The sequence below is a fragment of the Phyllostomus discolor genome, chromosome 14 (assembly GCF_004126475.2).
Source record: "Phyllostomus discolor isolate MPI-MPIP mPhyDis1 chromosome 14, mPhyDis1.pri.v3, whole genome shotgun sequence".
Classification (NCBI taxonomy): Eukaryota; Metazoa; Chordata; class Mammalia; order Chiroptera; family Phyllostomidae; genus Phyllostomus; species Phyllostomus discolor.
The window spans coordinates 47,483,698-47,505,842 of record NC_040916.2 but is presented as its reverse complement, the minus strand read 5'-3'; the positions used below and the strand labels follow the sequence as shown (position 1 = coordinate 47,505,842).

At 48.6% G+C, this 22,145-nt stretch overlaps 3 protein-coding genes across 8 annotated transcripts; 2 read left to right on the top strand and 1 right to left on the bottom strand.

The window, feature by feature from the left end:
• Positions 1-236: 236 nt before the first annotated feature.
• S100A1 (S100 calcium binding protein A1) lies at positions 237-3,806 on the bottom strand. Of its 2 annotated transcripts, none has more exons than XM_028502716.2 (3): positions 3,667-3,806; positions 1,503-1,655; positions 237-565 (listed from the first exon to the last, which is right to left on the bottom strand). In XM_028502716.2, the coding sequence occupies exons 2-3, from the start codon at positions 1,641-1,643 to the stop codon at positions 422-424; spliced, it is 285 nt and encodes a 94-aa protein (XP_028358517.1). In that variant the 5' UTR covers positions 1,644-1,655; positions 3,667-3,806; the 3' UTR covers positions 237-421. The 2 variants fall into 2 exon arrangements, with proteins under 2 accessions (XP_028358517.1, XP_028358518.1); XM_028502717.2 differs by having other exon boundaries at positions 1,503-1,666; positions 3,667-3,790.
• Positions 3,807-4,361: 555 nt separating this feature from the next.
• On the top strand, positions 4,362-16,366 carry S100A13 (S100 calcium binding protein A13). 5 transcript variants are annotated; one of them, XM_028502866.2, is made up of 3 exons: positions 4,362-4,480; positions 5,566-5,759; positions 16,124-16,366. In XM_028502866.2, the coding sequence occupies exons 2-3, from the start codon at positions 5,607-5,609 to the stop codon at positions 16,265-16,267; spliced, it is 297 nt and encodes a 98-aa protein (XP_028358667.1). In that variant the 5' UTR covers positions 4,362-4,480; positions 5,566-5,606; the 3' UTR covers positions 16,268-16,366. The 5 variants fall into 5 exon arrangements, with proteins under 5 accessions (XP_028358667.1, XP_035870926.1, XP_028358668.1 ...); XM_036015033.1 differs by lacking the exon at positions 4,362-4,480 and adding an exon at positions 4,658-4,691; XM_028502867.2 differs by lacking the exon at positions 4,362-4,480 and adding an exon at positions 5,075-5,188.
• Positions 16,367-19,769: 3,403 nt separating this feature from the next.
• Positions 19,770-21,926, top strand: S100A14 (S100 calcium binding protein A14). The gene is made up of 4 exons (XM_028503140.2): positions 19,770-19,830; positions 20,163-20,274; positions 20,753-20,899; positions 21,124-21,926. The coding sequence occupies exons 2-4, from the start codon at positions 20,245-20,247 to the stop codon at positions 21,259-21,261; spliced, it is 315 nt and encodes a 104-aa protein (XP_028358941.1). The 5' UTR covers positions 19,770-19,830; positions 20,163-20,244; the 3' UTR covers positions 21,262-21,926.
• Positions 21,927-22,145: the final 219 nt, after the last annotated feature.

Genomic DNA, 22,145 nt, shown 5'->3' with positions numbered 1-22,145 from the left:
TGAAGGTTGAAGGGAAATTCTTTTTCTGGCTTTATAGCTGAGAAACTAAGGTCTCATCCACTTCCAGCTGGAACTTTGAACCCCTACCTTCCTTGGCCTTGAGCATTCTTCAGGTAGGAAGATGTAATGGTCCCTTGACTTCTTGTCAAATAAGATCCTGCCCCAAATTAGGCAAGTTGGGAGTGAGCCACCTTCACTTCCCCACCCACTTCCAGGGTCCAAAGGAGACACAGCAGTTGGCGAGAGAGGAGCCTTTAATGAAACATGAGTTGCAGGACTGGCCCACTACTCTTGCGCCCTTGATGGAGGGTGGGCAAAGGTGGGATTGTGGGGAGGGAAAAGTGAGGTGAAAGGAAAGCAGGGTGTAGAGGCAGGTATGGCAGTACAGAGGGGAAGGGCGCTGCCCACTGGGGCTGTCTGCTCAACTGTTCTCCCAGAAGAAGTTGTTACAGGCCACTGTGAGGGCGGCCACCAGCACCACATACTCCTGGAAGTCCACCTCCCCATCTCCATTCTCGTCTAGCTCCTTCATCACCTTGTCCACAGCATCCGCATCCTTCTGAGCCTGTGAAGTGAGGAGATGGAGAGGTAGTTGTAAAGTGACGAATAGAACTAAGTCAGAGGCAAAGGGGATGGTTGGTTGGGGAGAGGGAGGCATAGGTAAGCAAGGAGAACTACATCTAATGGGACTCTTCTGCTTCCGTCCTCAGAACTAACACTTGTGACCTCCTGTTGCCTACAGAATAAGCTCCTCAACAAGGCAGAGTAATAACACTAGTTATTATATGTTGAGTGCCTACAATGGGATAAGCACTTTACCAGGAGTTTACAAGTATTGTCTAATTTGATTGCAACACAAACAGTATGAAGTAGATTTCATTATTCTCATTCTAAAAAAGAAACAAATGGACAGTTGGTGGTTAAATGTGTCCAAAGCCACACAGCTAGAAAGTAGCAGTGCCAGAATTTGAACCCAGGTTTAATAAAACCTCAAAGCTGGTGCCTTTCTACTCCTTTAGCCTACTTTTCTACATCCTTCACTCCAGTCAAAACTACTAAGCATGCTGCATGTTTCTGCCGTGCTTTTATTCATGCAGATACCTTCTGAAATGCCTACATTTATCCTAATAAATCTTCCATGGGAATCTATCGCTCAAGCACCACATCTTTGGAGCAGCTGTCCCACTTCAGCCAGGTTAATATTCTCCCATAATCCTTTCTGCCACTTCTATTAAGGCCTGTGTACTTCCTGGTGTTCAGGCTTTACGTTCGAATGTCAGTCTTTTCCTTCTAGACGGTGCGCCTTGTTATTGCTGCATTTATAGAGGGCCTGGCACTTAATAGGTGGTCAATATCTCAGGGCATTTTGACTTGAACCAAGAGAGTAAGGTGATGGATGAGCTGTGCTGGGAGGGGGTGGGGAGATGGCAGGGAGATGCCCACTCTGTTCCCCCACCCCTCACCCACTCCACCCTGTACCCCCGCCCTGGCCCTGTGCTTACATCCAAGAAGCCGGAGAGCTCGGTCTGCAGCAGCTCTTTCAGCTCCTTCTTGCTCAGCTTGTACTTGTCCCCCTCCTTGCCCGAGTGGGCATGGAACACATTGATGAGAGTTTCCATCGCCGTCTCCAGCTCAGAACCCATTGCGCAGCTCACCTACCCACCCCCCACCAGGGAAGTGAGCTGGGAACTGTGATCAGAGTATCTGGGGTCAGGGTGAGGGGAGTCCTCAGACCTGGCCCTGGTCCCACAGCCCAAATAGCCATGAGATTGGAGTCCCATTGCCATCGCAATTAACCTCTCGCTGGGATGTTATGACATAGGAGAACCCAAATATATCTGAGCCCACAGCTGTTCTTTGTGCCCTTCAGTCCATACTCCAGCCAGAGGGAGTCACAGCTAAGAGCATGGAGGTAGGACAACTGGAGCAGGGCTGGCTCTGGAGGCCTGCAGTGGGCTTTGCAGCGTCTCCTGGCTGCCTGAGCAGACGCTGAGGAGGGCGTGGGAGGCAGACAGGGAGGCAGGGGTGGTCACAGGACCCAGCCAGGCTTCCTCCGGCTCTATTTTTACCCTGGACGTTGCTTGCCAAGCATAGCCAAGCTCTGCCGTTGGGTGTGGTGGGCTGGGCTCCTCTCTATAGACTCTGCTGGCCACCCCTAGCAAGGAGTCAGCCTGGTACCCCTGGACACCTGGTGGAGAAGGTGCCAGCCTGAGTGGGCGGCCCAGGGTTCATGGGGAAGGGAGTCTCATTGCCTGTGAGCTCCCTGTCAGCAGACTGGGGGCCTCTATTGGTCCTTCAACTCTGTTCTGTCCTGAACATGGCACACGGCTCCCCGGGGTGTGCCTCCGTTACCTCTACTTTGGTTCCTTTTACTCCTCTGCAGAATCAGCCCTTCTGTTGGGTGGTGGTGGGAAGGGAGAGAGGAATGTCTGAGCCTTTGCCCTGGAGCCAGAGCTTCCAGGGAAGAGGAGAGGAGACTTGTGTCCCCTGCTGCTGGCCCTCCTATCCCAAGGGCCCGGCCTGGTAGATGTGGGGACAGGGGCAGCGGGGAGAAGGGGTTGGAATGCATTAGGGGAGATGAGGAACTCTTGAGTTCAAGGGTCTGCGAAACAGGAGGAGAAACACGGAGGGGTCTGTTGAGGAGGGGAAACTGCCAAGCCAGGGGGCTCTTTCCCTTGGTCCTGGGACAGTCAACCCCTCCACAGCCTCAGGGGGCAGCTCAGGTGTCTCAGATCAGGTGTCCCCATCCTGTCCCAGGCCTGAGGGGCTGGACAATGGGCCCTGATCAAATGACGTCCCAGCTCTTCAATGGGGCCCTTGTGAGTGTCACCTGAACTCCGGACATGAGAAGTGGTTGTCACAGAGACATGGGGGAGATGGAATCCAAGCCCGGCTGATGGAGGGGATAAGGAGCATGTGAGGGAGGGGTGCTGATGGCTCAGTTACTGGCCCCATCCAGGAGGGGCTCCTGGAGGTTGCCTGGAGCCCTTGAGCAGCCAGGTGTTTTATGTAGGAGCAGTTCTGAGAGGATCTTGGCAGGGAGGAGGAAGAGGGCAAAACAAAAAAGAATTGGGGGGAAGAGGAATCTAGAGGTCTGGGCAAAGAAAGAGGAGGAGGAGAAAGGGGAGGTTGTATGAAGTGAGACTTGGGAGTGGGTATAGGCAGTACCCTACTGCCCCTGTTCCTGAAATCTCATTCATGGTCCGTGCTATGCCACCCCCGGTCTTCCCTGGGCCCTGAGATCTTGGCAAAGCTGGGTGGGGGTGGCAGAGGCTGAGACTGCAGGGGGTGAGCAGAAACAGCTGTTCCATCTGCACGATCTTACCTCACTGGAAGTGAGCCAGGGGTTGGGTCCCATCCCCAGGACCTGGGAGGTGGAGGAAGCCTTGGGAGAGCACTCGAGGGCTCCCTGCTAGGAGGGCCTGGTCTTTTGGAAGCTCCGTGGCTGGGTTTCCCTCAGGCTTCCTTGCTCACCTCATTCCCAGGTAGCCCTCTGACCTTCATTTGCCTCCAATTCCTGTCTCCCTCCAGTCCCGAACTGCCATCATCCAAACTCTTCCCAGACCCTCACCTCAGTGCACCACAATGCCATTGTCCCCAAAGTCCTGGACCCCCGCTGAAGTCCCCTTTCCCCTAAGGTGGCCAGGGCTGGGGCAGGATACTCACTGTCAGCCTGGGCCTGAGGTGGGAGCAGGTTCTGGACAGACAGACAAGGCTGAAATGTGGCTACTGGAGCTGTGTCGGGAGACCTGTCTTCAGTCCTCCTTCCCCCACTGACCCCACCTCTCCACCAGCTCCACCCCTTCACAGACACCCAGTGGGGCAAGGGGCCAGGAGTGGACAGAGGCGCCCTCTGTGCTGGAACAAGCTGCCCTGTGTCTTCTCCAGTCTTGGTTGCGTCTCCCCCGCTGCTGGCCCCCGGCAGTCAGGGCCCAGGAGGAAGGGAGGGGGGTGTCGGCAGGGAAAGGTCCTGGGAAGGACGCTGAGAGCCCCTTACACCCCATAGTACCCAGTTGTCGCCAGCTAGGCAGGGAAGGGGAGGAGCCCACTGAGGGTCTCAGTGAGGGGACCCCTCAGTGAATAATTTGGTTTTGGAAGTCTCCCTCAGAGGTTCCAGTATGAGACCCCAAGAGGGATTTCAATTTGGGGTCTCCTCTGTGGGGTCTCATTCTGATTCCCCTATTGTGGGGTCTCTGTCTGGAATCCTCTGAGGGGATGATCTTGGGCTGCAGGGTGTTTTGTGGGATCTCGTTCTGAGACGCGTGTTTCTTAGATTGGGCCTCTCAGTGCTCCCTCTGTTGGTTCTTTCCGCTGGCAATCTGCAGTCTCCCCCCTACCCCGCCCCTATTTGGGCGTCTCTCGTCTTCAGAATCAACTAGGAAACTTGACACCTCTGGGCTTGGGAGCGGTTGCGTCCCAGCCTGACAGGCTTGTAAACCTCAGCTCCGCACGCTTCCACCCATCTCTGTGACTTGTCCCGGTGAGTCCCCCTAACTCTGAAGGGAGCCTGGGGAGCCTTTTTCTTTTCTTAAAAAAGATTTTATTTATTTTTAGAGAGAAGGGAAGGGAGGGAGAAACATTGGTCAGCTGCCTCTTGTGCCCCAACCGGGGACAGCCCAGGCATGTGCTCTGATCAGGAATCGAACTGGTGACTCTTTGTGGGACAACGCTCAACCAGCTGAGCCAAGCAGGTCAGGGCATGGGGAGCCTTTTTCCTCTTGGGGATCCCAGGTCCCTCCCCAGGAGCCCGCTCAGATTGGGAAGAGGCTTGGGGAAAGGCCACAGCCCCTTGGGAAAGAGTAGGGGGGGGTGCATGAAAAGGGAGGATTAGTGGGCACATCCCCTACATCAAGCCCCCCTCCTGCCCTGCGGCTGTGTGTGCCTGGATGGAGACCTTCCTGGGAGGCGGCCGTCGGAGAGACCCATCCTGGACCGCTGTTACCCGGAAATGGGCGGGAGGTCCGGTGGGTCCTGTGCTCTGCCCAGCTGTCCCTGTGTGGAAGCAGGGAGGGGCCACCGGGGGGCGGGTCTGGCCTGAAGGAGCCAGCCCTGACCACAGCTGGGCATTTGCTGGATTCCTGCAGCTCTGCTGGGAGGAGTAGGCACCGTGCCTGTGGTTGAAGACCCAGGTTCCCTAACAAACAAACGAGCTGTGGAGGCAAACAACCTTCTGACTCGCTGAGACCGGGTGAGATTCCAAGAAAGGACCCTTGGGACTGAACTCCACAGAGGGGCCAGGAGACTGAGAGGGCTCCAAAGACCACGCTCAGACCGAAAGCCTCTCTCTGAGAGGAGGGTCTTCAGGCTGAGGGACCACCACAAAGGGGTCCTTAGAACACAGGGACTTCAGAAGTTTGAGATCTAGAGAGGAAGGGGTCTGGAAGTGAATGCCACTTCTCCTGCCTACACTGAGGAGCTTCTCTGCCCCAAGCTCCATCCCTGTTCCCTCCTTCCTTCCACATAATGCTCCCTCCAGGCAGAGGCGTGAGAGGTGACTCAGGGCAGGGGCACGGGGCACTCTGTCTATCCTGAGTCTCCCTTTCTCTCCTTACTCTTTGATGGCAGGTCAGCCCTGTGAGGCCATCAGCTGCTGTCCCAGGGTCCTAATGGCAGCAGAGCCACTGACTGAGCTGGAGGCGGCCATCGAGACAGTGGTCACCACCTTCTTCACCTTTGCAGGGCGAGAGGGCCGGAAGGGCAGCCTCAGCATCAATGAGTTTAAGGAACTGGCCACTCAGCAGTTGCCTCACCTGCTCAGGGTAGGTGTGGGTCTCTGGGCCTGAGGTTTTGGGAGACAGTGGCTGTGGGACACTGGGTGTGTGATGTGATATTGCTAGGCATGATAATGTGACCACAGGTGTGTTGTGGTGAAGGGTGTAGGTGACTGCTTGTATAAGTGGTTCTGGGTGTTCTTGCCTGGTGTGTGTAACTAGGTAACACTGTCTGGGGGGAAGTATATTACTGGGCTTTGTGCTGTCATCAGAAGATACTGTTAGCCTGGCTGGTGTAGCTCAGTAGACTGAGCGCTGGCTACGAACCAAAGGGTTGCCAGTTCGATTCCCAGTCAGGACACATGCCTGGGTTGCGGGCCAGGTTCCCAGTAAGGGGCATGCATGAGGCAACCACACATTGATATTTCTCTCCCTCTCTTTCTCCTTCTCTTTCCCTGTCTCTAAAAATGAATGAACAAACAAAATCTTAAAACAAAAAAAAAGAAGAAGATGCTGTTAGGTTCCTGTGCCTGCTCGGTGCCTCTCTGGTCTCATTTCACGAACATAAGACTGGACCCAGAGCTGCTTCCAGGAGGTTCATAAACCATCAGAGCTGGGTGGGTAAGAGAAAACATGGCCTATTTTCCTCACTTAACAATTAGTGGAAGCTGAGGTCCAGCTGTGGGAAGAAGTTTGTCAGACACACACCCAAGCCCCACAGCCTACGGTAGTTCATGTAGTCATAGAATATCAGTGACCTATGGTGACCTCCCGCCCTCTCTGGGAATACCCTCAATAATGCGCCCAACAAGGTCATTCCTTCTGTCCTCACTGGGCGGAGTAGGGATTTAAATTTCATCCACTCTGGGTTGGTACGTCATCCAAGGCTGCTAACAGTTTCTTTTACTTTTTTTCTGAAAATTCACAGGCACATAAAAGTGTCTGTAGGTAGATTTAAAAGAAAAACAAACAGCCCTGACTAGAATGGCTCAGTTGATTGTGCGTCATCTCGCAAAGTGAGAGGTTGCTGGTCCCCTTTCCGGTCACATACCCTGGGTTGCAGGTTCTGTCCCCGGTCAGGGTGCTTATGCCAGTCAACTGATGAGTGTTTCTTTTTCACATTGATTTTCTCACCCCCTCTCTTTCTCCCTCCCTTCCCCTCTCTCTAAAATAAATAAAATCTTAAAAAAAGAAAAAAGAAAAAAAAACCCAAACAAGTCTCTGAAATTCACAGTCTGTCTTTTGCAGAATCCCTTCCACCCTTAGACTTCCTGGACTTTTTCCCTTCCTCTTCTCACAGGAAACTTTGGGCTGTTTCCTGAAAGTTTTCCCGAAAGTACAGCATTTCCTGTAGCTTTGTCAAATAATGTAACGACTGTTTTTTCTTTCAAATACAACTTCCTCTGGGCCTGGAAGTGCAGGAGTGAGCTCTTTGTTTTTCATTGCTGCTTCCAGATCTTAGTGCTTTTCTTCTTCCTAAGATGCCCAGTTCCTTGGAAGCTCATATACCTCCTGCCTTCCTTATAGCTCTTTGGATGCTAGCTTACCGTTTTTCTTCTCACCGCTGATACTTCTCACCTCAGTATCCACACGGACTACTCATCCAACTCCTGGGCTTTTCCATTTCTTGAGCTCCTCACTTCCAAAGATTCTGTCTTCTTGCATCTCAGCACTCCACTCCTCTGTTTATGCTTCAGATTTTGTCATTACCAAAATAAGCACACCACCTCCCAAATCTTAGTTTTAAGACTCCCTTTCTCTGTGTTCTACCCCCATCATTCCGATTCTCTTCCTCTGTAGGGGAGTAAAAATGAATTTTTGTCCTACCTTTCTATGTTCTTCTGGCTAGCGTAATAATCAAGTTAACATGAGATAGATGAACAGGCAGAAACAACCAAAGTTTATACACATGTACACGTGGGGGTTCCAAAGAATGTGGGATCTGCAGACATCCTGGGCAGTTGAGGCTTCTGTGCGGTTCTGGAGCTAAGGAGAAGGGTGAGCGGGTTGTGGTCTGGGACTTGAAAGGGCTGGAAGGCAATTCACCTGGAGACAGCAGAGCAAATGTTTGGTAAATAAATGTTCGTGGGCCATCTTTAACATGGGATGCAGAGAAAACTTACAGCTAATGGGCCTCTCTATCACACCTAATTCATGTAAACTCTAGTAATCTGTAATGATAGCTCCCTTCCTGAAGCAGGTCCTCTATCTAAATTCTTTTAAGCTTTTAGGCGGAAGGTCAAAGGTTTTCCCTGAGTTTGTTTTTTTGAAAATAACCAGTCTAAAGTATTCAGTTTCCATCCCCAAGAGCATATTTTGGGGTGCAAACTCTGCTTCCCCCCACTTCTAGCTGGTTTCTCCACTCCAGTGTGTTCGTGACTCCCTATGGTTTTTTGGTCTTCCATCATTATCCCTTGCGTCCTCATTTCCTGTTACTCAGCTGGGTTCTGAGGCTCATCATTATTACCACTCCCTCAATCCCTGATTCTGTTTCTCTCTATCCTTGTCTGACAAAATCCCAACCTAGGTTAAATCCAACATTTCATCTTCATCACCTTGCTGGTTAAGTCCACCATTCCGTGTCCGCTCTCACGTAGCAGAATCTGGCTGGAGAAAAGGTGCCGCCAGGTTGATTTGTCTCACTTGAAATCTGTAACCACAACCCCAAGGGGGCCTTCAGTGATGCCTGCCAATTCTACTGTATTTCCCTGGTTGATTCATTTATTAGCTCTTTCAGATGATTATTTCACAACTTTTCCTTTCTCTTCAAACTCTAGTACCTCTTTCCACATTTTCCCTCTCACTAAGAAATTTTCTCACTGAGAAAATAAGAGCAGTCAGCAGCATCTGTGTACTCCTTGCCCCAAATCAACCAATGATCAACACCCCCCGCACTTGCCTTCCAGTTTCCATGAATGATCCATATGTGCTCCCAAGGCCAGACTCTCCACTGGTGCCCTGGATCTCATCCCTTTTCACCTATTTAAGACTTTACCCTTTCAACTCTTCTTCCTGGTCTTGCATCATCAACATTTCCCTCTCTACTAGATTGTTCTGATCAGTTTCCAGATATGCTGCAATATACCCCATCTTTAAAAGAAAAAAAAAAAACCTCTCTTGATTCTATAACTCCCTCTGGCTATGCCATAGATCTCTACTTCTCTTTTATAGCAAAACTCCTCAAAAGCAATGAGAGATATTTATACTTACTGTCTTTACTTTTCCTCTCCTGATCTAGAATGCTCATTCCTCAGGTATTTGTTAGGCTTATTCCTTATTTTACTCAGATTTCTGCTCAAATAGCAAATCCTCAGCATGGTCTTCCTTCACCACTGAATACAAAGATCACCTCCCTCGAGCTCTATTACTTTATTCTGCTTTATTTTCTTTTAGAATACTTCTATCACAACTTGACTTGCACTGTCTGCTCATACATTACTAAGACTGCAAGTCCCATGAGGAAAGGAATCTACTGTTTTATCTCTACTTAGAGCAGTATCTGACTAGGAGTAGGTGCTCAATAAAATAGTGAATGAGTGAGCCTTGGCTGGTGTGGCTCAGTGGACTGAGTGCTGGCCTGGGAATCAAAGGGTCTCTGGTTCAATTCCCAGTTAGGGCACATGCTTGGGTTGCAGGCCAGGTCCCTATTGGGGGTCAGGTGAGAGGCAACCACACATTGATGTTTCTCTTTCTCTTTTTCTTCCTCCCTTCCCCTCTCCCTAAAAATAAATAAATAAATCTTTTTAAAAAAGGACCATCAAATCTCTAAAAAGGACATTTCCTGGTATTTAAAACAAAAGAATGAAAAAAAATAACCAGCTTCAAATAATCAGTACCTCTGGGATATTTTGGGATGGCAAACTCTGCTCCCCCTTACAGTGCATAAAAGATATTTCCCCATTTTTAAAAATTGATACACTGACCCTGGCTGTGTGGCTTAGTGGATTGAGTGCCAGCCTGGGAACCAAAGGGTCACTGGTTCAATCCCCAGTCAGGGCACATGCCTGGGTTGCGGGCCAGGTCCCTGGTGTGGGGTGCAAGAGGCAACCGCACATAGGTGTTTCTTCCCCTCTTTCCTTCCTCTCTTTCCCTCTGTCTAAAAATAAAAAAATATGGGTTAACACAAATTTGTGCAGCCAATCTTTCATTGGAGTTTTCTGTTATGTCCATTTTTTCCCTTTTGCAAACATCCTTGTTTATATATCTTTACATACTTGAGGGAAAGGTCTGAGAGCAGAAATATTAGGTCAAAAGGCATGACTGTTCTTAATTTTTATAGGTGTTACCAATTTGTTTCCCAACAAGTTTGCATCCCATTGTATGGCTGCCAGCAGTGCATGTGAATGCCTGTTCCGCATGTCCTTACCCAATATGAGTCTTCTCCCTGCCCCCGCTAATGTATTTATTTCAGTAACAAAAGAAGAAAGATTAATTTTCTTTAGATGCACAATTAAAGCCCAAACTAAATCTTACGAAGCTGTTAAAAAAATGTCTGATCTTATTTATTTTATTACTCTTTCTTTTTTAAATCGTCACCCGAAGGTAGGTATGTTTTTAATTGTCTTTAGGGAGGAAGGGAGAGAGAGAAAACATTGATATGAGATGTTAGGGTCATCAGTGATGCAGGCTATGAAAGAATTCACAAAGAGCCCTGATTGGTGTGGCACAGTGGGTTGAGCACTGGCCTGCGAACCAAAGGGTGGCTGGTTCCATTCCCAGTCAGGGCACATGTCTGGGTTGCAGGCCAGGTTCCCAGTAGGGGGTGTCTGAGAGGCAACCACACATTGATGTTTCTCTCCCTCTCTCTTCCTCCCTTCTCCTCTCTAAAAATAAATAAGTAAAATTAAAAAAAGGCACAGACTCATATTAAAAAAAATAAAGAATTCAAAGAGAACAAAATGCAGAGAGAAAAGTTCAAAACATTGGTAATCAGGATGCTCACAGAATTGGTTGAGTATGGTCGAAAAAACAGAGGAAGCAGTGAAGGCTATGCAAAGTAAAATAAACCAAGAGTGGAAAGGGGCATGGTGTGGAGGGATACACCAGCACTGAGAGGCGGGAGCTTTGAGGTTTTTTTGGATTATAATTAGATTATAAAAGGGTGTCAAGGTTGCTCTTGGTGTGGCCCCTGGGCTGTTGGGGCCATTGAAATACAGATTTGGGTGGTTTTGCATAAGCTGTAGTTTGCTACAATATTATCTTTTGCCTGAAACTGTGGGGGGCGGTTAGTCATGTTCTGCTCTTGCTTTCATTTCCAGTCTCAAGGACATGAACTTAGAAGAATAAAATGGCAGTTCTGTTTAACAAGGTCATAGGCCTGCTTTGCAAATGGTGCCATCTTTATTCTTTCATGAGAGAAACATTGATTGGTTGCCTCCTGTACATTCCCTGACTAGATATTGAACCCGCATTATTTTTTAAAAACATTTAAGTTTTTAGAGAAAGGGGGAGGGAGGGAGAAAAGATGGGGAGAAACATCAATCTGCTGCTTTCATTGGCTCCCCGGCCAAGGACTGAACTGAACTGAGCTCCCAACCCAGGTAGTGCCTTGACTGGGAATCAAACCAGTCCTTTTGCTTTGCAGGACAGACAACGTCCAACCAACCGAGCTGCGTCAGTCAGGGCCAGATCATTTTTGACTGTACTCAAAGGTGGACTCTCGTCTCTCAGCAATCTATCTGTTCCTGGCATTTTTCTTTGGCTTCCTTCACTCTCTTAGCCAAGAGTTTAGCATATTCTGCTGCCTTCTTATTTTTCTTAGTACCCTGTTTCTTTAGAGCAATTCACTGACATTTGTATTGGAGGCCACGCGCAGTAACAAGATACTGAATCTTGGGTGCTTTGTCCCTGTGTTTCTTCCCTTTGTTTAGGGGCTTTCTCACAACATATTGGCGGATATAATCAGTCTTCTTTAGAGACTGAAAAGTTTGTGAATTCTGCTAGTTCTTTTGGACTCCAGTCGATGAGTCACAGTAATATCAAGTGAGATCAGGAATATCTTCCTCCCCCTTTTTTACAACGGCCAAGTTGAGAACACTGAGATTGGTCTCCACAATGCAACCCTGAGTAGTTTTGGGCCTTCTTCAGTCGTCTTTGGTCTGTGCCAGGAATTCCCCTTACTCAGTAGCAGGAGAACAGGGTCAGGGCAAGACGCCCTGCCTCCTGGGGAGACCTTGTTTGTTTTTCCCACCACTGATTTGAATGACATAGCCCTTTCATTCTTCACCCAGAGCATCAGCAGCAACTTCTGGGTCATACACGCCTCATAAATGGAACAAAATTTGTGTTCATTTCCACTTCAATGGGTTTCTGGCAACCAGTGGCTGGGAAAAAGATGTTCAGCTTCATACTGAAGCAGCTGACCGCCTCTGAGGAGCCCTGAAAAAGTTAGCAAGCTTTTAACTTTTGCCAATCTAATAGGTGAAAATGGTACTTTTTCTGACTTATACTACTTTTAAAATTCTGAGTAAAATACAACATTAAAAAAAACTTTTTCATGGACATGTATATTGCTTTTTCTGGGAGCCACTTGTTTATTTCTTTTATCAAAGAGTTCTTTTTTTCACATTGATTTTTTTCTAGCTCTTTATAGAATGAAGAAATCAGCTCTTATCTATTATGTGTGTTGTGAATATTTCCCCCTAATTTGCCCTTTGTCCTTTGACTTTATTTCGGGTAGTTTTTTGCCATACAGAATATTAAAAGTTTTTATGTAGTCAAGTTCTCCAACTTTTCCTGAATGGCCGCTGTGTTTTATTGTCATGCTTAGAAAGATCTCCTCCAACTTAACATATTAAAAAAACACACTTTAAAAATAAATAAAAATCGCATAGCTCAGTGGATTGAGCGCGGGCTGTGAACCAAAGCATCGCAGGTTCGATTCCTAGTCAGGGCACATACCTGGGTTGCAGCCCATGGCCCCCAGCAACCGCACATTGATGTTTCTCTCTCTCTCTCTTTCTCCCTCCCTTCTCTCTCTAAAAATAAGTAAATAAAATCTTTAAAATAAATAAATAAATAAAAATCTTTAAAAATAAATAAATTAAATAAAATCTTAAAAAACCCCACTTTATTTTATTAACATTTTCCTACTGATGTGAAATGCTACCTTTATTATTTATCCAATTCCCATGTGTTTTGGGTGTCTTTATTCTGTTTCATTTATCTGTTTATTATTTAGTAACAATCTCATTTACTGTAGTTTTTTTTAAAAATTAGATTTTATTTATTTATTTTTAAAGAGAGGGGAAGGGAAAGAGAAAGGGAGGGAGAGAAACATCGGTGTGTGTTTGCCTTTCACCTGACCCCCACTGGGGACCTGGCCCATAACCCAGGTATGTGCCCTGACTGGGAATCGAACCAGCAACCCTTTGTTTCACAGGCCCACACTAAATCCACTGAGCTACACCAGCCAGGGTTCATTTACTGTAGTTTTATAATATGCTTTAATAACTTGTAGGGTTGTTTCTCTCTTATTTTTCAGAATTTTACTGGTGGATCTCATATGTTTATTTTTCAAGAAGAATTTTAGTAACTTTTAATCATGTTAAAAAGAATCCTGGCCCTGGCTGGCATAGCTCAGTGGATTGAGCACGGGCTGGGAACTAAAGTGTCCCAGGTTCAATTCCCAGCCAGGGTACATTCCTGGGTTGCAGGCCATAACCCCCAGCAACCACACATTGATGTTTCTCTCTCTCTCTCTCTCTCTTTCCCCCTCCCTTCCCTCCCTAAAAATGGATGAATAAAATCTTAAAAAAAAAAAAAAAAAAAAAGAATCCTGTAGATTAATTGGGATCATGCATATATTTTAGGGAATATTGACATCTTACACTATTGAGCCTTTCTCTCTAAGTAAAAGTATGTTTTTTATTTATTCAAATTAATTTTTAAAAATTTATTGATTCTAGAAAGAGAGAAATATAGATTTATTGTTCTACTTATTTATGCATTCATTGGTTGATTTTTTAAAAACATTTATTTATGCCCTGGCTGGTGTGGCTCAGTGGACTGAGTGCCCCACCTGCAAAACAAGGGGTCAGTGGTTCATTTTCTAGTCAGGGCACATGCCTGGGTTGCCGGCCAGGTCCCCAGTAGTAGGGGGTGTGCAAGAGGCAACCACACATTGATTTTCTCTCCCTCCTTCTCCCTTCCCTTCTAAAACTAAATACATAAAATCTTAAAAAAAATTATTTACTTATTTTTAAAGAGAGGGGAAAGGTGGGTAGAGAAACATTGATCGATTGCCTCTTGCTCACCCCTATCCAGGAACCTGGCCCACAACCCAGACATGTGCCCTGACTGGGAATTGAACTGGTGACCTTTTGGTTTGTGGGATGACATCCTACCCACTGAGCCACACCAGTCAGAGCTTGTTGGTTGATTCTTGTATGTGTCCTGACCGGGGATCACACCTGCAGCCTTTGGCCTATTCAGACAACACTCCAACCAACTGAGCTACTCTGCCAGGGCTCCAGTTTTCTTTTCTATTAAATACATCATCTGAGACCCAATTTCCAGTATGGTGAGGCTCACCTCATTTACATATCAAAAGACACATCATCACTCTCAACCCTTAGGAAATTCCAAAGATTTTGGGAGTTGTGAGTTTGGGACTGTGGAGGAAGACCACATACATATGAGCGTTATATTTTGGTTGGGCATTTGAATGACCAAACATATATTTTTTATAAATCACAATATCACATATATCCTTCAGTTCAGTTTTCTTCACAAAAGCCAGATAGATTTCTATATTTATGGTAAGTGTTTTATTTCCTTTTTTACTATTTTAAATGCAATCTTTTTTAGTATAGTTTCTAACTGATTACTATTTATATACATAAAAGTTATTGGTTTTTGAATATTAATATTATAATCAAATACTTTATCCTTTCAAATCATTTTTTTTTGTGGGGCGGTGAGTAACACAGAATAGTGGATAGGGGCATAAACTCTAAGTCAAACAATCTAGGTTCAAATGTGGGTTCTGGCATGTCATCCCTGGTTAGTTACTTAATCTTTCAGAGCCTTACTTTTTCATCTGTGAAATGGACTCATAGTAATGTTTTTTGTTGGATTGGTCCTGCATTTATTCAGTCAGTACTCTGTGCTGTCTTGACACTGTCCCAGGCTTTCGGTTACAGTGGTGAGCAGGCACCTGCTGTGTGCCCAACAGTCTCCCAGGCCTTGGCATCACAGCAGCGAGCCAGAGGGACGAGGTCCCTGTGCTCATGGAGCCTTTCATTCCAGTAGATTATGAAGATTAAATGAAGTCAAAGAGTGCAATGTGTTTAGCATAATGCTTGGAACCGTCAGCACTGTAAAGTGCTTACACTTGTTGGAATATAGCCATTATGATTCCTTTTTCCCCCTAGGTACGCAATGATATAATTGCTGATATAGTAAGAGGTGCACTTTTCTCTTCTTTCCTAACACTTACTATATTTTTTATTCCTTTCTCTTGACTAATTGTGTTTTCTCTTCCTGCCCATATAGTGTTACACTGGATACCTTAGCCTTCCGCTGGCATTACTTATAGTATTATATACAATTAATTATGACTGTGGCTTTTCAAAAACTCTTGTGTAGCTCTTCCATGGATTAACTTTGTGCCATCTATGGATTTGGCAAGTCTTCTCTGCCTTCATCCAAACGTTGATTCAGATGGTTAACGTGGAATGGCCCGAGGCACCCTTTTCTGGTTTGACATGGACGCGTTGTTCAGCAGTCCACGTTTTGGTTGTGACTGTTTATCTGGCAACAAGTCTTGTGATAGTGATGGTCCAGCTTACAGTGTCCTTTGATGTCACAGGCCTGTCGTGAGGGACTTTGTCAAGGGTTCCCTAGAAAAACAAATACCTTGTGTCTTTACCATTCCCCTGATCTACCAGGCTAGTGACTCAAATGGAAAAATGAGAAGACATCAGGTTTATGCAAATGAACAGCCAAGTGTGAACTTCTCCAGCTTTCTGAAGCAGGAGGGTGGCCCAGGTAGGCTCTGAGGGTGGTCAGAGTAGGTCTGTGTCTACAGGGGCTCCCCGGAGGTCCTTGGACAAATCCCAGGGCTGGTGCTGTGTTGTGCTGGAACCCACCTGCCCCTGCAGGTGAAGGCCCACTGTGTGCACCTCTTCCCAGCTCTGCATTCAGTGACATTTGTGGTTCATAATCTGCTGTGGTGGGAGTATTTGTTCCACAGCAAGTGCTGTGTATCAAGTTCTCCACCTCCCTGTGCTGCTGCCCCTTGGAGTTGGGCACCATGATAGCTCTGTCTTGGGGCTGCAGCCTCCTCCTAAAGGTGTGGGGCAGGTCCTCACGGTCCCTGAGGGAAGGGAATGACAATTAGCAGTTCTTCCCCCTCCGGGTCTGGACAGCCCTCGTTTCTAACCCCATCCTTCCCTTTGGTGTCTCCTCAGGATGTGGGCTCTTTGGATGACAAGATGAAGAGCTTGGATGTGAATCAGGACTCAGAGCTCAAGTTCAACGAGTACTGGAGGCTGATTGGGGAGTTGGCCAAGGAAATCAGGAAAGAGAAGGCCCTGGAGATCCGGAAGAAGTAAAACTTGCTGGCCAGGATGCTGGGTGGGGGGTGGGCAGGGTAGGGCAGGACCACACAGAATCCCATTACCCCAAATAAAACCTCCTCCTTAAAACATGAATGTTTTTTATTCACACCTACCCTGATTTCTTCTCTTGAGACTGAGGGGTGGGAAAGCTCTGCCCTGACCTGAGGGTGGGTCTAAAAATTATGAGCTCCTCGAGGACAAGGAATGTTATTCGTCTTTGAACATTATGCAGCATCTGACACCTAGATCTTGTGCTCAGGGGTGGTTGCTCGGTAAGTAAACGGTTGGTGAATGACTATATGAAAGACAGAGACAGACCTCCTGGAGCAGGCGAGGTAACTCATCCTACCAGGTGCCTCCTAGGGCTCAGGGGCGTGTGCTCGGCTCCCATTTTTCTTATTCCTAGGGTTTGTGTCATTGAATGATAATGAAAGCTGGGAACATATGTCGAAGGCTTGCTATTTCTTGCATTATCTTAGTTAATTCTCACAGCCCTTTGAAGTAGGTTCTATTTTTAAGTGCCATATTAAAGAGGAAGAAACAGATTTGAGAGAGGTTAAGTCACAAAGACAAGATCAGGTGGAACTGGGTTGGAATTCCAGAGCCTCTGATGGGTGCTCTAGAACACTGGCCCCTCCTTCCCCCCCACTCCCTGGAGAGCAATGGTGACGCAGAAGCATGAAGACGAGGTTCTGGTTCGAGGACTGTGGGGTCAGGGTGGTGGAGGTCCTGCAGGAAGCAGAACTTCAGAGTGCCATGGTGCCCCTCTCCCTGTCCTTGGCTTAAGGGGTATGTGGCTTGCTCTGCCTGCCACCAGAGGGAGCAGGGGTGGGGCAGCCTAATGGGTACCACCTTCTGGGGCTGGTACTGCATACCCTCAGGTGTCCATCTGGGGCAGTTCTTAGTCCAGAGGAACATGTAAGCTCCCTCTCTACACCATGAAAGGGTCCTAGATTGAGACCTTCTATCTAAGTGTCCCCAGACTGAGAAGGACCCTCAGACTGAGACTCCCAGGGGCCATTTGCCTGAGATATTCCAGAGAGGTACCCACACTGAGGGGTTCCTACACTGAGGGGATCTCCCACAGTGAGAGACCCTTGGAGGGATCCCCAGACAGATCCCTCAGAGGGACCCAGGTTGAGGCACTTTTGGAGAAGCCCGAGGATTGAGAGACTTCCAGAGCATTCCCAGTTTGAGACCTCCCAGATGAGCCCTCAGAAATGATACTCTCGAAAGGGCCTCATTGAGACTCTAACAGATCCCTCTCATTGAGGCCACAAGTACAGGAGAGACCTAAAAGGGGCCTTGGAGGGGCCTCAGGATTGGTCTTCTAAAAATAAAAGGACAGCCCTGGCTGGCATAGCTCAGTGAATTGAGTGAGGACTGCGAACCAAAGTGTCGCAGATTTGATTCCCAGTCAGGGTACACGCCTGGGTTGCGGGCCATGACCCCCAGCAACCGCACATTGATGTTTCTCTCTCTCTATCTCCCTCCCTTCCCTCTCTAAAAATAAATAAAATCTAAAGAAAAGTTGTTACTTTAAAAAAAATAAATAAAAGGACAAAGTGAAACAACAAACATTTATTTGAGATCCAAAAGAATAAATGTTCTGGAAGCGCTGATTTAGGCAGAAACTCAAATAGTGTTCCACTTGGGGTCAAGGGGAGTATTTATGAGAAAGAGAAGGGGAATAATTTCAGGTGGAGAGATTTAAAATTTTTTTACTTTTAAATATTTTATTTATTTATTTATTTATTTATGGATACAGGGGGAGGGAGGGAAAAAGAGAGAGAAACATCCATGTGTGGTTGCTTCTTGTGTGCCCTCTACTGGGGACCTGGCCCATAACACAGGCATGTGTTCTTGACTGGGAATTGAAGAAGCAACCTTTTGGTTCACAGGCCGGCAGTCAGTCCACTGAGCCACACCAGCCAGGGCTAAGAGGTTTTTTTAATGGTGTTAATATACTAAGGAAGGAATTTCTGTAAGTGCAGATAAGCTAACATAATGATGCTAATTCTTGGGAATGTCTTTAATTTCAGTCTGCTTTCTTGTTATCTCTGCAAACAGTTGTTTGGATTACAATGCTTTAGGTCCATTCGAAAGGTTATTTGTCCAGTTTTAACATTCCGAAGGTGTTGGAAGGGTGAGATAAATAAGGCAGTTCCTCTGAGGTGGCACCTTAAACTCCACTTTTTAATTTTTTATTTAAAATTTTATTTATTTATTTATTTTTAGAGAGAGGGGAAGGGAAGGAGAAAGAGAGGGAAACTACAGCGTGAGGTTGTCTCTCGAGTGCCCCCTACTGGGGACCTGGCCTGAAACCCAGGCCTGTGCCCTGACTGGGAAGCAAAACTGTAGACCCTTTCATTTGCAGGCCTGTGCTCAATCCACTGGGGTACACCAGCCAGGGCTGGACTTCACTTTAAAGTGGCTCCTTTAAAAATAAATATAATAAATACAAATTTTTATAATAAAAATAATTTTTAAAAAAATAAGTGAAAATAAAATGGCTCTTTTATTATTTTTTTTCATCAGGTATGCTCTGAGCTCAGGGTTTAGGAAAGGAACCCAGGAGCTTTGACTCTGGGCCCCACCCCATTCTTGCCCTGACCCCCTGCCCTTCTCCCTTCCTCCTCCCCATCAGGCGAGGAGAGCTGAGTCCCTGGGCCTGCTCCCTGAGATGACATCCTCCGTAGTGGCCTGTGTGTTTGTGTGTGTGTGGTTGCTGTGGAGTGGCTGGGTCAGGGAAGGCTCGGGGCTCTGAGAGAGGGAGCAGCAGGCAGCCCAACAAGTTTGGAGAGGTCATTAGCTGCCAGATAACTCATTTGGGCCTTGCACATGTGCACACTGGTTGAGGGGAGCTGAAGGGAAGTCAGGACGGCAGCCAGTCTGGCCCCTCTACCAGGCTGCCTCTCTCTGGCTCCTTCCTGATCTGGTCCTCATTCATCTCTCTGCCATCCGGACTGAGGAAGGCTGGGCTATGGGATCTGGGCAGGCTTGAGTGTCACTGACCACAGTGGTCCAGGTGAGAGTATGTGTGTGTGTGTGTGTGACATCAAAGTACAGAGGGGTCCCTGACAACCTCTCTCAGCCCACGTGTCCCTCATTTTCTCTGTACCACAAACTCTGCCTTGATCAGCATCTGCTTCTCCCGGCTCTTACCTCAGGGCCCCTCCATTTCCTTGCCCTACAATTCCTCCAGCCAGGCCTGTCCTCCCCAGGTCGACCCTAGAGTGTTGCCACACCTTCCGCCTCTCCCTTCCCTACCTTTCCTCCCCTATCTTTTCTCAGGACTCTGTCTTCTGGTCTGGGGCCAGGGACACCTCAGACCTGGCCTTCCATGGCTCCCTCCTCTTGGCAGGGATGGCAGCAGGCTCTGGAGCTCTGGCCAATGGAGGGTGTGGCCCACAGCTGTCTCACCACCCAAGCAGCCGAAATAGCAGGGGTGGCTTAGGGAAGAGGCCCAGCCCCTGCCTCCCCTCCCTTCCCCCAGGTATAAGAGCTGAGCTCAGGTGAGCTGGCTCATCCTGTCCTGTCTCAGAGGCTGTCAGCAGGTAAGGCTACCAAGGGCTTTTCGCCCAAAATGGGCTTCCCCCTGTCCAAAGGGCATGATTAGCTTCTCCTACCCTAGACTACCAGGGAAAGGGCTGGAGGGCGGGCACTGGAGGCTGGTGTGTGTGCGTGGAACTGAATGGGTATTTGGAGGAGGAGGAAGGAATGAAGCTAAGGTGAGGCCTAAGGGATTCTCTCTAAATGGGTTGGCTTGGGGGTGGTGACCTTAGCTCCTAGAGCCTGGGTTTCAGAATATCTGGGGTGGAGCCAAAGGGGCTCGTGGAAAAATGAAATCCTGGGATCTGCCCTCTCCTCGACCTCCCCACTCCTCTAGGCAGATCATGAACCATCAGCTCCTCCAGGGCAGGCAGTAGGACGACACAACTCTCACCAAAGGACCAAGCACACCAGGCACCATGGGCCAGTGTCGGTCAGCCAATGCTGAGGTGGGCCCATTCATTCCTGGCCTGTCTTTCTATTCTCACACTCTTTTCCTCTCCTCTGTGGGTCTGTGTTCCCCCATGGACTTCTCCCTCATCTTGGCCTTGGCCTACCCTCCAGACTCTGCCTATAAGACCGGACCTCCCCCCCTTTCTGATGCCCACAACCCCCTTTCTGGTGCCCACACAGGGTGCTGCAGATGGAGGCCTCCCAGGAAGAGGATGCCTGGGCCATGTGCTGAGACCTGCCCTGCCTGGGAAGGAGGGGCTGGGGTGTGGGGAAGGAAGCCTTGTCCAACCTGTAGCTCAGGGCAGAGGCCAGTGGGGGTGAGGAGGGCTGGATGCTGGGCTCTGGAGTGGGAGGGAGCCTGTGTGCCTCCCAGCTGTCTTCTGCCCTGTTGGCCTGGCTAGGTTCCTGGGGAAAGTAGGGTGTGGTAGGGTGGGGTAGAGACTCCCTGATGTGGGTGACGTCCCTTGCCCTCAGGATGCCCAGGAATTGAGTGACGTGGAAAGGGCCATTGAGACCCTCATCAAGAACTTCCACCAGTACTCGGTGGAGGGTGGAAAGGAGACGCTGACCCCCTCTGAACTACATGACCTGGTGACCCAGCAGCTGCCTCACCTCATGCCGGTACTGAGGGGGTGACCCCACACCAGGCAGAACCCTGATTTCCCAAGCAAGTGCTTCAAGGCCCCACCCACACAGCCATAGCCCCTGGCACTAGCAACCCCTAGCCCTTCCCCCTTGCCAGAGCCAGGTAGGCTCAGGCCCTGCTTCCGGCCCCTGGGCAGGGCGGGGTGGGAAGATTTGGAAGGCGCTGCCTCCCTGAGCTGTGGTGTCTTTCCTCCCTTCAGAGCAACTGTGGACTGGAAGAGAGAATCGCCAACCTGGGCAGCTGTAACGACTCGAAACTAAAATTTGGGAGTTTCTGGGAGCTGATTGGAGAAGCAGCCAAGAGCGTGAAGCTGGGGAGCCCTGTCCCAGGGAGCTGAGAACCTTACCCTGGGATTCTTTGGGGGGGAGTTGGGGAAGGGGGAGCCTAGAGACTGTGGGCACGGAAATAAAACTCCTCTCTATCATCACCACACTGTTCCCCAGCTTGCACCTGTCTCACCTCTGCAAAGTTCAGGTTCATTATAGTCCATCCTGGGGCTCTCTGCACTTCATCCCTGGGAGCTCCATGGATGGAGCTAATGGGTCCAGGAAGGGTCCAGGAATCCCCACCAGAGGGAGGCTCACGGGTCAGGTTGGGGCCAGGGATGGACGTGGAGGGGTAGGGATGGTGTAAGGGCCACCCCTTTAGGTAGTGGGTGCAAGGCAGAGAGGAGCTGGGCTAGGGGAAATGACTTGGAAGGGGCTGAAAATAGAGCTGGATATTTTGTATTAAAAATGGTCTCCAAGAACCTGCCTCTCCTAATCTATCCCCAGCCCAAATTAGCTGTCCGTCCAATGCTATCTGTTCCTGCCTCCAGCTCTGCCCCTGCCTCCTCCCAGGACTGTCCTTGGGCTAGGGCAGGGGAAGTGGGAGAGCAGGGTGGGGGACAGGCTAAGGAGGGTGTGACCTTCAGAGTGAGAGGAGCAGCTGGGTGCTTGGGTATTTAAAGAATGATGGTTATTTTGTATCATTTGATTAATAAAAAATGGAAAAAGTGAAAGATGTCTTGACTGGACACCCTCCCTCCAGGCCCGCTGGGCAAGCTGTGGGTGAGGGGTGGTCGGGGTGCAGGGCAGAAGCTTCGGGTGGGGGGCACACGTGTTGCTGCAGCGGTCGTCAGGGAAGTGAACGCAGACCCACTTCACCTCACGGATTCAGGCCCAAAAGGTGGACAGTCTGGTCCCCTGTGAGGGACGAGCTCCTCTTTGCCCGTGGGCCGGT